The 13,988-nt window shown below is 44.9% G+C and overlaps 1 protein-coding gene across 4 annotated transcripts in view; it reads right to left on the bottom strand.

Annotated features, from left to right (window-relative positions):
- EYA3 (EYA transcriptional coactivator and phosphatase 3) overlaps positions 1-13,988 on the bottom strand; it is a 94,169-nt gene that overhangs the window by 16,306 nt on the left and 63,875 nt on the right. For all 4 annotated transcript variants that reach the window (XM_004603505.2, XM_004603506.2, XM_055138394.1 and 1 more), the window contains 4 exons: positions 11,587-11,672; positions 7,328-7,511; positions 3,366-3,505; positions 2,133-2,216 (listed from right to left, as the gene is read on the bottom strand). In XM_004603505.2, the coding sequence (XP_004603562.2) occupies positions 2,133-2,216; positions 3,366-3,505; positions 7,328-7,511; positions 11,587-11,672 (494 nt within the window). The remainder of the gene's footprint in view (positions 1-2,132; positions 2,217-3,365; positions 3,506-7,327; positions 7,512-11,586; positions 11,673-13,988) is intronic.

The raw sequence follows: 13,988 nt of genomic DNA, 5'->3' as shown, positions 1-13,988 counted from the left end.
AATTATTTAGGGCCAATGAATGGCAACCCAACACAGGCCCATACTAGTGTTTCTTCAGTTACAGGAATCTGGAATTGTGCAACACTCATACATCCCTATTACTTTCTAGAACACACACACACACACACACACACACACACACACACACACACCTCAAAAAAAATCTCAACAACACACACCACCCCAAAACCAATCTCAACAGAGCTGAGCCCTCTGCGGCTTTCCTCACCATGCCCAGGGTGTCTTGGGGCCGCCCCCAGCATATATGCAGACGGTTTAATCTAAGACCGGTAATGTGGTGATACCCAGGGGTGCAAATACTCTGACAGTGCCCAGGGACCATCAGGACCGCAGCCTGTGGTGCTCCAGAGCCCATGTGGGGTAAGGGATCCAAACTGAGGCTCCATGCCTGACAGGGATGCACTCCAGCCTCTGAGCTCTCTCCTTAGCTCATCTTTTTGCAGAGGTTGCCAAGGGGTCATGTGTTTCTGAGGATCCAACTAAGGGTCTGTGCATGTATGTCACACATTCCAATCCTGACCTACTGTCTGGCCCAGCTTTTCTCTCTTATTTTTATGTATCTGGCACATAACCAGCTAAATAAGACACTTTGGGTTATTAAAATGACTTACTGCAGGAGGCCAGAATGATAGTACAGTAGGTAAGGCTCTTGCCTTGCACACAGCTGACCCAGGCTGGATCTCCTGTATGTACCTCTTAGGGTCCCCTGAGTCCACCAGGAGTGTTTGTTCCCTGTGTTCCCTGAGCTGTTCCCTGAGCTTATTCACAGCCAAGAGTAAGACATGAGTACTGCCTGGTCTGACACCAAAAGGAAACAAAACAAAGACTTAAGGGAGAGGGACAGAACTCAAGAGAAAAAAATCCTGCACATGCAAAGCCCTGGGTTTGATCTCTGGTTCACATGGCCCCTAAGTACTGCAGAGGATGGCCCCATTCAACAACAACAAAAATGGGAGTTAAAGGATTGGAAAAAAAAAGCAGGGGCTAGAGCACTGCGGGTAGGGCATTTGCCTTGCACACAGCTGACCTGGGTTCGATTCCCAGCATCCCATATGGCCCCCCGAGCACCATCAGGAGTAATTCCTGAGTTTATGAGCTAGGAGTAACCCCTTTACATCATTGGGTGTGACTCAAAAAGCAAAATAAATAAATAAATAAATAAATAAATAAATAAATAAAATGATTTGAAAAATCAGCATTTGAATATGTATGTCTGAGATTCTACTCTGCTTTAAGTCTCATTCCTATACTTACTCTTTACACAACACCATTCTTGAACAAATTCAACTGCTGTCTTTAAAAACAAAAACTGGCACACCTGGTGATGTTCAGAGGTTACTCCTGGCTCTGCACTCAGGAATCACTCCTGGCAGTGCTCTCATAAGGGAGGCAGGGGATCAAACCCGGGCCGGCTGCATGCAAGGGAAGCACTCTACCCACTGTACTACTTCTCGGGTCCCAGCTGTATCTAAAAACTTACAAATTTTCTTCGCCCCTCCCCATTTTCAGTGTCGCTGACTGTGGGGCTGTACACAAGCCTTGCTGAGCTGCCTGTGCCTGCCGCAACCACACTTCCTGGCCATGGCACTTCCATTCCTGCAGTGCGCGCTCGGGTTGCTCCCCCTTGTGGTGCACGCACACACCTGGTTGCTGTGCAGCCAGAAATCCCCTGCTCCAGCAGGCTCAAACAGCTGCGCTGCTGGACTATGCTCGGTGCACGTGGCAACACCAGAGATTCGTACTAACGATCATATGCGGATACAGGTACGGCAGGCATTCTAACCCACCGGGCGATTCCTCTAAGATCACTGAAACTTGCAGCACTGGTTCTACATCTAGTCTCTGCCCTCACACGGCTTGCTGAGCGCAAGCAACCAAGTCAAGTTTATAGAACAAGTGGAAAATCAGGTCTTGGCTATCGCTGACTGGTAGAGCGGTTTGGCCCAGGGCTCGACGTCTGGCACTACAGAATGAAAACAGAAACAAAAACCAAAGGAAAGTGAAAAAAATCAACAGGGTCAGATGGAGAGGGCAGAGAAAGTGATTTTGGTTCTTTGCCCAGAGAATCAGGAGAGGGTCATTCATAACCAAGGAAGAAAGACTCAAGTTACCTTTCCGTACTTCTGGGCATAGGATCCAGTAAGAAGGGAGTGGAAGATGATGATGGTTTCATCCAAGTCCCACAGAAATACCCGCTGAGGGAGGAAAATGAAAAAGAATGAAGGAACAGCCTTTTCGAGCACAATGGAATGAATCAAGAAATCAGTAGTAAGGAAAACTGGAAAACATATAAATATGTGAAAATTATTTTTTGTACGTGTAAGTGGAACCAGGGATCAAACCCAGGGCCTCAGGCATGAAAAGCAAGTCTCACCACTGAGTTATAGCTTCCCACATGTGTGAAAATTAGACAAAGTGCTCTTGGGAATCACATCCCTGGCGCTCTTGTCTCTGAATCGAGCTTCTAGCTCTTTGGGGGAGGGTGGGATGGGTGACACCTGGTGGTGCCAGGTGATTAGAACCAGGGTTGGCCAAGACACAAGGCAACCAACAGCCTGGTCCTCTGTACTACCTCCCTAGCCCACTTCCCCCCTGCATAATAAATAATCACATTAAGGAAAAATTAAAACAGACAAAAGGATGAAAAATTCTACCACTCTTCCCATTTGAGTAACTTTCTAGTCTTTTCATTGTGAAGCCAATGGGGAGATGGCTGGTGCCTGGTGTGTCTGAAACCCTGAGTTCGACCCTTGGCATCACATACAAGCCACCAGGTAGTTTTTGAGCACTGCTGGGGTGAGCCTCAGGAAAAAAGAACTAAAGAAGATAAATGTCTGACTGTGATAAATCCCACCAGAGCCTAATCACACAGTAAGAGTGTGGATCTCAGTAATAAATCATTCGAGCTGCTTCTTTTCACAAAACTTTGTCCTACAGCAAAGTTTTTTACTGAAAATTTTAAAACAGATTTAGTATCACAAGCTCTTCAACACCCTCAACTCTGCGGACACAACGGTCTGTTCTTCATGTTCTCCTGTGAAATAAAGGACCCATGGTCCTGAAAAGGTTATCTGGCCACTTAAATTCAGTTTTTCCAATACTTTAGGTGAAAACTAAGTGAAAGCAAGGTGGTGAATGACAGGCATAGAAAACCAAAACTTTCTGTATTTCTCTTCACACTTGGTCAGTTGTTACCCTTGCCCGGAGTTGAAGGGCATATATACTCTAGAACCATATTATCTTTTTATGTTTCAAACACATGTTTGAGAAATTTAAGAAAGTGAAGGAAAAAAAAAATCAAAACCCCAAACAGGTAGAAAAGTCAGCCGAGTTTCTTCCCATACTTCCAGTTCACTGTCCTGGGCAGAGCTGGCATCAGCTTTCCTCTTGCCCCGGTTCTTGCCAGTCATATTTTTCCTGGACTGGTCGTCAGCATCTTTACTTGGTGTGCCCTGAGACAAGGACGGGCTTGCAGCAGGGTCTCCTGGAAAGCAAAAGTGAGATGCATCATCTGGCTACAAGAAACAGGGCAACTGGTGTACAAAAGTAGAACACATTTGTTTGGGTCTAACATACATGCTTGTAATCTCTTACACAAGAGCTTAAACGGCTCCAGGGTGAAATACAACAATCTTCACACATTTTCTTCTTATGGTGGTGGGACGGTGCACAGTGGTGGGATTGGTGACTGAGTATTATCTGTAATAAACTACTGTGAACAACTTTATAAAAATAAAATTGAAAAAAAAAAAAGGAACAGGGCAGGAAGAAAGTCATTAAGTTCTCTGCCATGAGACACACTACAAGAATAAACGCTGGAGAACCAAATTCTCCTTTCTTTGGTGGGTGCGGGGGGAGTTTGGGCCTGGTGGAGCTCAGGGCTTCCTCCTGGCGGGGGTTCAGGGGAGCATTTGGGGCATCAGGGACTAAACCTGGGTCAGATGCATGCAAGGAAAGCATCTCAACCTTGGTATAATCTCTTCAGCCCACTGGAGAACAATATTCTACCCAAGCAATTTTGAAAGTAGGCACATGTGCTCAGCATCAATATAGCTCTTAATATCACAAAGTGATCTTACATACTAGCCTCCCATGAAAAACACAATTACAAAGTTTTGTCAAAAAATTGAATGTGAATCTGAATCAAGCTTTTTTTTTTTTTTGCTTTTTGGGTCACACACACCCGGCAATGCACAGGGGTCATTCCTGGCTCATGCACTCAGGAATTACCCCTGGTGGTGCTCAGGGGACCATATGGGATGCTGGGATTCGAACCCGGGTTGGCCGCGTGCAAGGCAAACGCCCTCCCCGCTGTGCTATCTCTCCAGCCCTGAATCAAGCTTTTAAATCAGTAATTCTTTTTTTTTTTGCTATTTTTGGGTCACACCTGGCACAGGGGTTACTCCTGGCTCTGCACTGAGGAATTACTCCTGGTGGTGCTCAGGAGACCATATGGGAATTGAAGTCGGGTTGGTCGTGTGCAAGGCAAACACCCTACCCGCTGTGCTCTACCCACTGTACTCTAGCCCGTAAATCAGTAATTCTTAAGTTGGCACAATTGACATTAGGGTCAGAGTTTTGCTGTAAGGGAACGTCCCGAGCAGTTGTGGGATAATTAGTAGCCTCTCCTTTCTAGCTACCAGTAGATATCCCCCACCCCTATATAACAGCTGAACAGGTTTACTGCCAAATGCCCCTGTGTATATGTGTGGGGGTGGGGGGGTGGGCGTGAGGGAAGGAGGCAGAGAGGGCAGCAAAAGACCTTTAGTTGAAAACCACTGCTGTAGGACTCACAAATAAACCCAGGAGAGGAATAGAGCATCATGCTGCAGAGATGCCACCGGAACCCAAAGTCACCAGCCAGTTAAAAATTTCGTTCTGGTTGTATCACCCAATTATTTAAAATCTTAGAATTCCCAGAGTGTGCAGCCATAACATTTCATACTCTATACAAAGACTTAGGGGCTTTAGAGCGATACAACAATCTTCACATACTTTCCTTTAAGGAACTTTTGGGGGTCCTCTTTAGCAGATTATTCATAACAAGCAAGTAGCACTGTAGCACTGTCATCCCATTGTTCATCAATTTGCTCGAGCGGGCACCAGTAGCGTCTCCATTGTGAGACTTGCTGTTACTGTTTTTGGCATATCAAATACTCCATGGGTAGCTTGCCAGGCTCTGCCGGGCTCTCCGAGAGGGAAGAAAAAATCGAATCTGGGTTGGCCGCGTGCAAGGCAAACGCCCTACCCACTGTGCTATCGCTCCAGTCCAGTTATTAGTTATCCAGTTATTAGTTTATTATTTATTATTTTATTATTAGTTTATCCAGTCCAGTTACTTAGTTTATTATTATAAACTAATAACAAGCAATACAAAATAAATTATGTTATGCTCTGGGGGTAGGCTGAAATATGCTTTGGGAATTGGGGTGGAATAATTTGAGATATGGTGGTGGGAGGGTATAATGGTGGTGGGAATACTGAAGGTAACCGATTATTATGAACAACTTTATAAAAAAAAATTTAAAAAACCCTGCTGCTTTAGATTTAGATTTACCAATTTATGATAAAACACAGAAGGCTATATAACATATCCCCCATAAGGGTATAATGGGGGGGGCAGATATATAGTATAGCAGGTAAGGCATGCAGCCAACCCAGATTTAATCTTGACCTAATATATGAACGAAGTGATCCCTGAGCACAGAGTCAGGAGTAAGTCCTGAGCAACACCAGGTGTGGCCCCAAAACCAAAAATAATTTAATAAGGTGTGGGGGAGTGGTATTATAACAGGCAAAATTCAGACTGGGAAATGGTCTGGAATTAAAAGAAAAAAGTTTAATAATTTATAAGGAAATGAAAGAAATAATGGGGGCCAGGGAGATAGTACATGAGTTGGGTGTTTGCCCTGAATGTTACTGACCCTGATGTGATCCCTGGTACCACAGGGCCATCCAGCAGGCTGGGCATAACTCTGGAAGCACCAGCAGGGTGGCTCAGGTGGTTCCTAACAATGCAAGGGTCCCACACGAAGCCTAGTTGGCTAAGAACTGCTGGGAATGGCCCCAGGGCCCTCTGAGCATCATCCCCATCCCCACAGCCCCCTCAATGAGTACTTAAGGTGAAAAGAGACAACACAGGCATCCACCGTTTATAATACAGGGATCTGGTGTCCTAACTGGCGCCAGCTCCAGCCGATGTTGCTATGACCAACGGTTGTAAGCCCACCCACCTGGCTGTGATCAGGGAAGCCAAAAATCGATTGCAAAGAGCCAGAGAGATAGTATAGTGATAAGGCACTTGCCTTGCATGCAGCCAATCCAGGTATAATCTGCACCAGGAGTGATACTGAATACCTCAAAACAAACACGAAAACACATACACACACATGCACGAAATGTATTTTATAGTAAGGGACTATGGCTGAATTTATTTTACTTAAAAAAAATTTTAATTCCCCACCAGGAGTGATCCTGAAGACCTAAGAGAACACACACAAGACTCCAACACACACACCCTGAAAATTAAATTTCTAGTATTTTATATTAAGGAATTATGGCTGAATTATTTACTTCTCCCCCACACCCCCAGCCATGATTTTAAAATTCAATTTCTGGGCCACACCAGGCAATGCTCAGGGGCATTTCTGGCTTTCACCTGGCGGGGCCCTGGGGGCCATAAGGGATGCCAGGGAGTGAAGCCATGTTGGTTGCATGTAAGGTAGTACAGCCCACCATCTCTCCTGCTTATGGCTAAATGTTTTTAAGTACATATATTTTAGAGACAGGATGCCTGGAATTTGAAGAGAGGGTAAAATAGAGCCAGGGGTTTTATTTTTGGCCATCCCAGCAGTGTTCTGGGGCAAAGTTTGAACTCTACCAGCCTGAGCCATCTGCCACACAATCAGATGAAAGCCAGGTATAGCAAGAGCACCAATGTGTTAACCATTGAAGATGGAAATGGCAGATACACAGGGGATCATTGGACTATTCTGAGAATCTCTGTGCTTGAAGTTTTACATTCCTGCCCTCAGAGTCTGGAAGACCCAGGACTGAAAGAACAGCACTGTGGCCCTCAGCAAGAGGCCAAGTCACACACAGACACGACCCGCTCATTCTTGGAACTCTTCTGTGCCAGGACCAGGCGCATCCTTCATCCCGCCAACAGCCCATTACAGACCAGCTCCGAGTTTAGACCCGACCCAAGGGGACAAGCTGAGAGCATGGGCAGAAGAGTGACAGGCCCTGGCATGATCGGCTTCACCGTCACCTGCTGGAGGAAGAGCCCCGAGAGCGAGGAGCTTACCGGAGGGGAGTCTCTGTGCAGCAGGTGCGGGGACCAGGACGCTGGCCTTCTCGGGCTGGTACGCGGCTGCTGCCAGCGTGCTGCTCTCGGCATCGCTGCTCGTCTGGCCTGCGACTCCGAAGCTGGAGCTCGGGTAGCAGGGCTGGTACTGACTCTGACCAAGGATGGTGTAGGTGGGGTAGTCCTACGGGCCAAAGGGAATAAACAGGGGGAGGGAAACAGCACGCTTAGAGCAGCATGCTGATCTCAACACGAGAAGATCTCATTTCCTCTTATTTATACTTATTTTCCTAAAGCATCAATTTCATTTTTCATGAATCTATTAGCCTTCTACTTACGCCAATGATTTTCAAACACACTCCACGGAAACCTAGGTGTCAAGAGGAGATACTGTAGGGGCTGTCTTTGGGAAGAGGAGATGGCTGAAAAAGAAAGTAGACTCTGTACTCTATTTACATGTCTCCTTTCTATAATACTGCTCATAAAAAAAGGTTATGCACTTTTCTACAGACATTTTCGCAGTTTTTTTTGGGGGGAGGGGGGCCACAACAGGCAGTGCCTGGGGAACACAGGGATGGGGCTCAGAGGTCGGCTGCTTGCCTTACATGTGTGAGACCCTAAGTTAAATCCCTAGCACTGCAAAGCAAAACATGGGTTCCAGCCCGCTAAGCTATCTCCCTGGAACCAGGGCGTAATTTTTTTTTTCTCCCTAGTTTTTGGGACACACCCAGCAATGCTCAGGGTTTACTCCTGAATCTTCACTCAGGTATCACTACTAGCGGTGCCTGGGGGACGAGCTGGGATGCCAGGATAGAACCCTGGTCAGTTGTGTGCAAGGCAAGAGTCCTACCTGCTCTACTATCGCTCCTGGACCTGTGAGGAATTGTTGTTGTTTTTTTTTTTTTGGAATTGTTTTTTTTTTAAAGGATTCTACTCTTTAGGAAGTTTACAAATTACCCAGAGAGACAGAATTGCTGGTATGGGACTTGCTTTGCAGGTGACCAATCTGGGTTTGATCCCTGACACAGTATAAGATCCCTGAGCACAGTCGGTTGTAGCACCCCAAACAAACAAAAACCCAAACAAAACCATGAAAATAAACAAAAACATCAAATTACTGTAAGAGATGGTGGTCCTTCGTAGGACAGATGAGCTTAAACTAAACAAGCAAAAATCCTTGGGCAGGGGACGTAACTCTACAGGAGACCAGATGTACGAAGCTGTGTTTGATCTCTGGCACCCCCCTCACCCCAGAAAAATAGAAAAAGAAAAGGAAAAGCCTAACAAATCCTACATTAGTTTCCCAGTTTAGACATTCTTTATTCATTGGTTTCCAAGCTACGCCTGGAGGTACTCAGGGCTACTTCTGGCTCTGTGCTCAGGGGATGAAACCTGGGTTGCTGTGTGCAAGTTAAGTACCCTGCCTGCTGTACAACCTCGCCGGCCCCAGATGTTCTCTTTTTAAAGCAAAATAAATAAAAACAAAACCACAAAAAATATTCTTTAAAAAGTTGCCTTAAAACATTTGGAAGAAACCTTTTGATAGTTATATGGCTATTGATAAGTTCAAGACATAACTGCACAATTTAAAACGGTGCAGTTGAACTATATGTTAATTGCACCTTAAAAAGCTCTAAAATAAATAAAATCAAACCAGGTATGAGGCACAGCTCAAATACGGAAGTTTAAAGAACCACACTAGGGGGACCGGTGCGATAGTACAGCAGGTAGGGTGTTTGCCTTGCATGCGGTCGACCCAGGTTCGCTCCATGGCATCCCATGTGGTCCCCTGAGTACTGCCAGGAGTGATTCCTGAGTGCAGAGCCAAGGAGTAATCTGTGAGCATCACCAGGTGTGGCCCAAAAACAAACAAACAAACAAACAAACACACACCTGCACTAGGGGCCTGGAATGAAGCTGTGCTGTAGAGCACACAGCTTACAGGCATGAGACCTTGGGCTCAATCCATGGCATCACCAAACAAAAACACTCCCCTCAACCCCCTTGCCTCCTTTCCTCAGCTTCCCAGTATGTTGGTGGGCCTATGTTTACAGTCTGCTTTCTAGCATGAGCTCGGACCTTGATCCCCAGTTCTGAAAGACAAACCTCTGTTGGTACTGGTGGTGACAGCTAAGTAGGAGAAACTAATAGATTCAAATCAATTACTTGTAGTCTGTTGAACATTCATAATATGTGTATGTTATGTTACCTATGCTGGAAAAAAAGGAAGAGTGAAGAAAAGAATAAGTCAAACCAGTTAAAGTCAAGGTAGCTAAAAAGCTATCAGGAGAGAAGACAAAAAAAAGTTCCAACATATTGGCAATAAATTATGTCAAAGAATGGAATACAGAAGACAACTTGTTATCACTGCAGATGTGTACTAGGTATAGTCCTTCAATAAATAAATAAATAAATAAATAAATAAATAAATAAATAACCCAAACAATAAAACCCCCAAACAACAACAAAACAAATCACAAACTGTGGTAATTCAGGATTAAAGGAGAAAATAACTCCAGAAGATGGCCAGTGACAGTAAAAATGGACAAGGTAGTAAGAGTTCCAAAAATGGCTGCACCAGGCCGGAGGTTTTTGGGTTTTGGGGTGTTTTTGTTTTTGGGCCACAGCTCAGGGCTTACTCCTGGCTCTGTACAGGGATCTATCCTGACGGGCTCAGGGAATCAGATGGAGTGCAGGGGATTGGACCCAGGGGGCTACATGCAAGGCAAGTGCTTCACCCACAGTACTGTCTCTCCGGCCCCAGGATTAAAGACTTGCTCCCCACCCCACCCTGATTCTAGGCCTATATAGGTTCACTGAAAGTTGTCACTGTCAAGAATTGAGAAGTAAGTGGGAGGGTGATTTTGGTTTTGAAGGACAAGGAGAGAGAAGAAAGGGTGGAGGGGCTGGTATTAGGGGACTAGCAGGACATTAAAGAAAAAATATCCATCAGATAACAAGAAGCCTTTACGTATGGTGAGGTTAGGACTAGAATCTTCATTTTAAAAGTAACAAATGAGTATTTTGAGAGTGGTTAAAAAGTTCTGAGGAATAAACAGAAAGCTGGAAAGGTAATGAAAGGGAGAGACGGAGAGTACTCTGAAGACACACTGGTCCACAGCAGGAACTCAACAAATTATTTGTGAACTCAAAGAATGAAAGGTGTCAGAACAATCAAACATAAAATACAGTCAAAAATAGTAAAATAATTGTAGCCAGAAAGAAAAAAAAACTCCGCAGGAACACTGGTTGATACTGCTGCAGAGAGGTGCTAGTAAGCAGAAGCTTAAAGCTCTAAAGATATCACTAGGGAACCAAGAATAGAGAGTTAATAGAACAGCAACCAAGAGACTGGAGCGACAGGTTAATACAGGGGTAAAGTGCTTGCCCTGCATGCACCTGACTTGGGGTTGATCCCTGGCACCTCGTATGGTCCCCTGAATCCTGCTGGAAGTGACCCCTGGGTGCAGAGCCAGGAGTAAGCCCTGAATATTGCCTGGTGTGGTCGAAAAAAATCAAAACAGAACAACAACAACAAAAAGAATAGTGATCAAGGACAGAGCACAAAGGTATGAGTGGCTAATAAAAAGTAGAAGTATCGGGGCTGGAGCAATAGTACAGCAGGTAGGGCATTTGCCTTGCACGTGGCTGACCCAGGTTCGATCCCCAGCATCCCATATTGTCCCCTGAGCACCACCAGAGCTAATTCCTGAGTGCAGAGCCAGGAGTAATCCTTTAGCATTGCCAGGTGGACCCCCCCCCCCAAAAAAAAGCAAAAAAAAAAATAGTAGAAGTATCTGTTAATTTCACAAGTATTTATCCATTTGTTTAATTATTTTTTGCAGTGCCAAGGACCGAATCCGGGCTGCACATATGCAAGGCCAAGTATCTATCGCCGGCCCCACAAATATGTGCCTTTAATATGTATGTCAGGCATTTTTCTGAGGGTATATAAGCCAACAAAATAGAAAAATAAGTCTCTTCCCCCATGGATTTTACTTCCCAGGGGGCACAGGGAGAAGCAGGCACACGTTATAAATAAAGGAGCAGTCAGAACCATAGAATTCAGAGGCTTAGCGGAGGGGCGAGGGGAAGTGGAGGACAGCTGAGAAACCACCTATTCCCGAGGCCACTCGGGACGACAGCTGCCCACAGTCCACACTGGCTATTTCACAGATATTTCTAAGCACAGAAAGAAGGGGGGAAGAGCAAACTAGAAGAACCACACCAAGTAGGAGGAACAAAAAGAATTACCGTACCTGGTTTGAGATGCTAGAAACGGCTGCTGCTGGGACATTGGCAACTGTGGATGAAGTGGCTATCAGGCTGGCATTGGTGCTTGAAGCTAGAGGATCGAGAGTATGAAACGGTATTAAAGATATCATACAAAAGCCAAGAAGAATTTGAAAATGTATTGTGTTTTAAGTAAATAGATCTACAAAGAGATAAAGAATGCTGGCAAAGAAACAAATAGTGGTTTTTGCTCTTTTGCATACCATACCTTAATTTAGATTAATTAGAAATTAAAGTTGCTGTGTTTTGTTTTGTTTTGTTTTGTTTTTTCAACTGTTGGGCCACAGCTTGTGATGCTCAGGGGTTACTTCTGGCTCTACACTCAGGAACCATTCCTGGTGGTGCTCGGGTAACCATATGGATGCTGGGGATCGAACCTGGGTCAACTGTGTGTAAGGCAAACGCCCAACCTGCTGTACTATCTCATCGACCAGTAAATTAAAATTACTCTTTTTCTATTTCAATTCTTCCTATAATCCCCCCAGAATGTACAATGCACTAATTCAAACTATTAATAGCCACAAAACCAGAAGTTAGGGCCAGAGAGAATACAGCTGGTAAGGTGCTTGCCTTGCATTTGGCAAATCTGGGTTCAATTCCTGGCACCACATATAGACCCCTGAGCACTGCCAGGAGTGATCCTTGAGCAGAGGTAAGAATAAGCCCTGAACACCACTGGATATGAAACAAAAGCAAAAGAAATAGAAAACTATCAGGAGCTAAGCCAATCTATTGCAGTCCATCTTCTCCAGCAGCTGAAAAATGAGTCCTCTACAATGTGACTTACTGTCAATAGAAGTAATAGCAACTCTGGTAAATCTACTTGAAAACTGCTGTGGAATTTACTGTCACTCATCCCATGCTATGAATTTTAACATAGCATGTTAAAACATAACATAACAGCAACTCTGGTAAATCTACTTGAAAACTGCTGTGGTATTTACTGTCACTCGTCCCATGCTAAGCATAACAGAATTGCTTTGAAAAAGAGGGCTGGACCTCCAAATCCTAATATACTTGAAGTTGCTTCTTAGGCTGTAATCAATAAATGGATTGCTAATGTCGATTAATAAACACTTTGATCTGGCATGCAATTATTTTAACCAAAGAGCCTGAAAAAGCCCTCAAAATATTCAATGAATCATTCTGTCGGAAAGAAAAATACCCGCTTTTTGGTTTTTTGGGCCCCACCAGTGGTGCTCAAGGATTACTCCTGGCTCTGCATTCATCGATCACTCCTGGCAGTGCTCAGGGGGCCATATGGGATGTCAGGTATTGAACCCTGGTAGCTGCATGCTAGGCAGGCACCCATCCACCGTACAATCTCTGTCCCTGAAAACTACTCTAGTTTAGGGGAGTGGGTAAGCTGGACCACATCAGTAAACCTCGAGGGCTCATCTTGGATCTGTGCTCAGGAGACCATATGTGGCATCAAAGTTTGAACCAGGGCCAGTGGGATATGAGGCAAGCATCTTTACCCTGTATTCTTTGCAGCCCCGGAAAAGCATTTTTTTAATTGCTATGTAGGCTATCTATCTTGGGACAAGAAATTAGGGGTGTTTGCCAGGAGTAATTCCTGAATGCATGAGCCAGGAGTAACCCCGTGCATCGCTGGTTGTGACCCAAAAAAGCAAAAAGCAAATAAATAAGTAAATAAATAAATTAGGGGTGTTTTTCCTTGCCTCCTACTACAGACTTAAACGGTCTAAACTGAGTATTGCCAGGGTTCTTCTACCCAACTGGACAGTGGCGTCAAATATGGGTCTTGAATTCTTCCTGTCTCATCACTGAGACATGGTTTCCCCTACACACAGGAAGGCCGGCCATCACAGTGCTCTGTCTATCTGATTAACAACAAAAACCCTTACTGAGCAAAAATCTACATTAAGAGTAGAGCACTTGGACCGGAGTGACAGAACAGCAGGTAGGGCATTTGCTTTGCATGTGCCCGGCCTGGGTTCAATCTTCGGCATCCCATATGGTCCCCTGAGCACTGCCAGGAGTAGTTCCAGAGTGCAGAGCCAGAAGTAATCCCTGAATATCAGTAGGTGTGGCCCCCAAACAAAACAAAACAGAGCAGGGAATATAAGGAGCTGGAGAGATTATTCAGGGGTTAAAGCCCTTGTTTCCAAGCAGTCAACCCCAGATCTCTGGCACTGCAAGGATTAACCTGAGCACAGAATGAGGAGTAACCTTGAGCACTGTCAATCTGTCACACAACCCCTATTCCACCAATAAGAATAGGGCAGGTGAACAAATACAGCAGAAATCAGGGCTGTATTGGTCCAAGCCAAAATAATTTTTCTTTCCCCACGGGTACTCCGCTTAGCAGGAAGTCTAGGAGGGATTAGGCTAAATCAGAGACAAG

This window comes from Sorex araneus, chromosome 5 (genome assembly GCF_027595985.1).
Source record: "Sorex araneus isolate mSorAra2 chromosome 5, mSorAra2.pri, whole genome shotgun sequence".
Lineage (NCBI taxonomy): Eukaryota > Metazoa > Chordata > Mammalia > Eulipotyphla > Soricidae > Sorex > Sorex araneus.
This window is presented reverse-complemented; position numbering and strand designations above follow the sequence as displayed.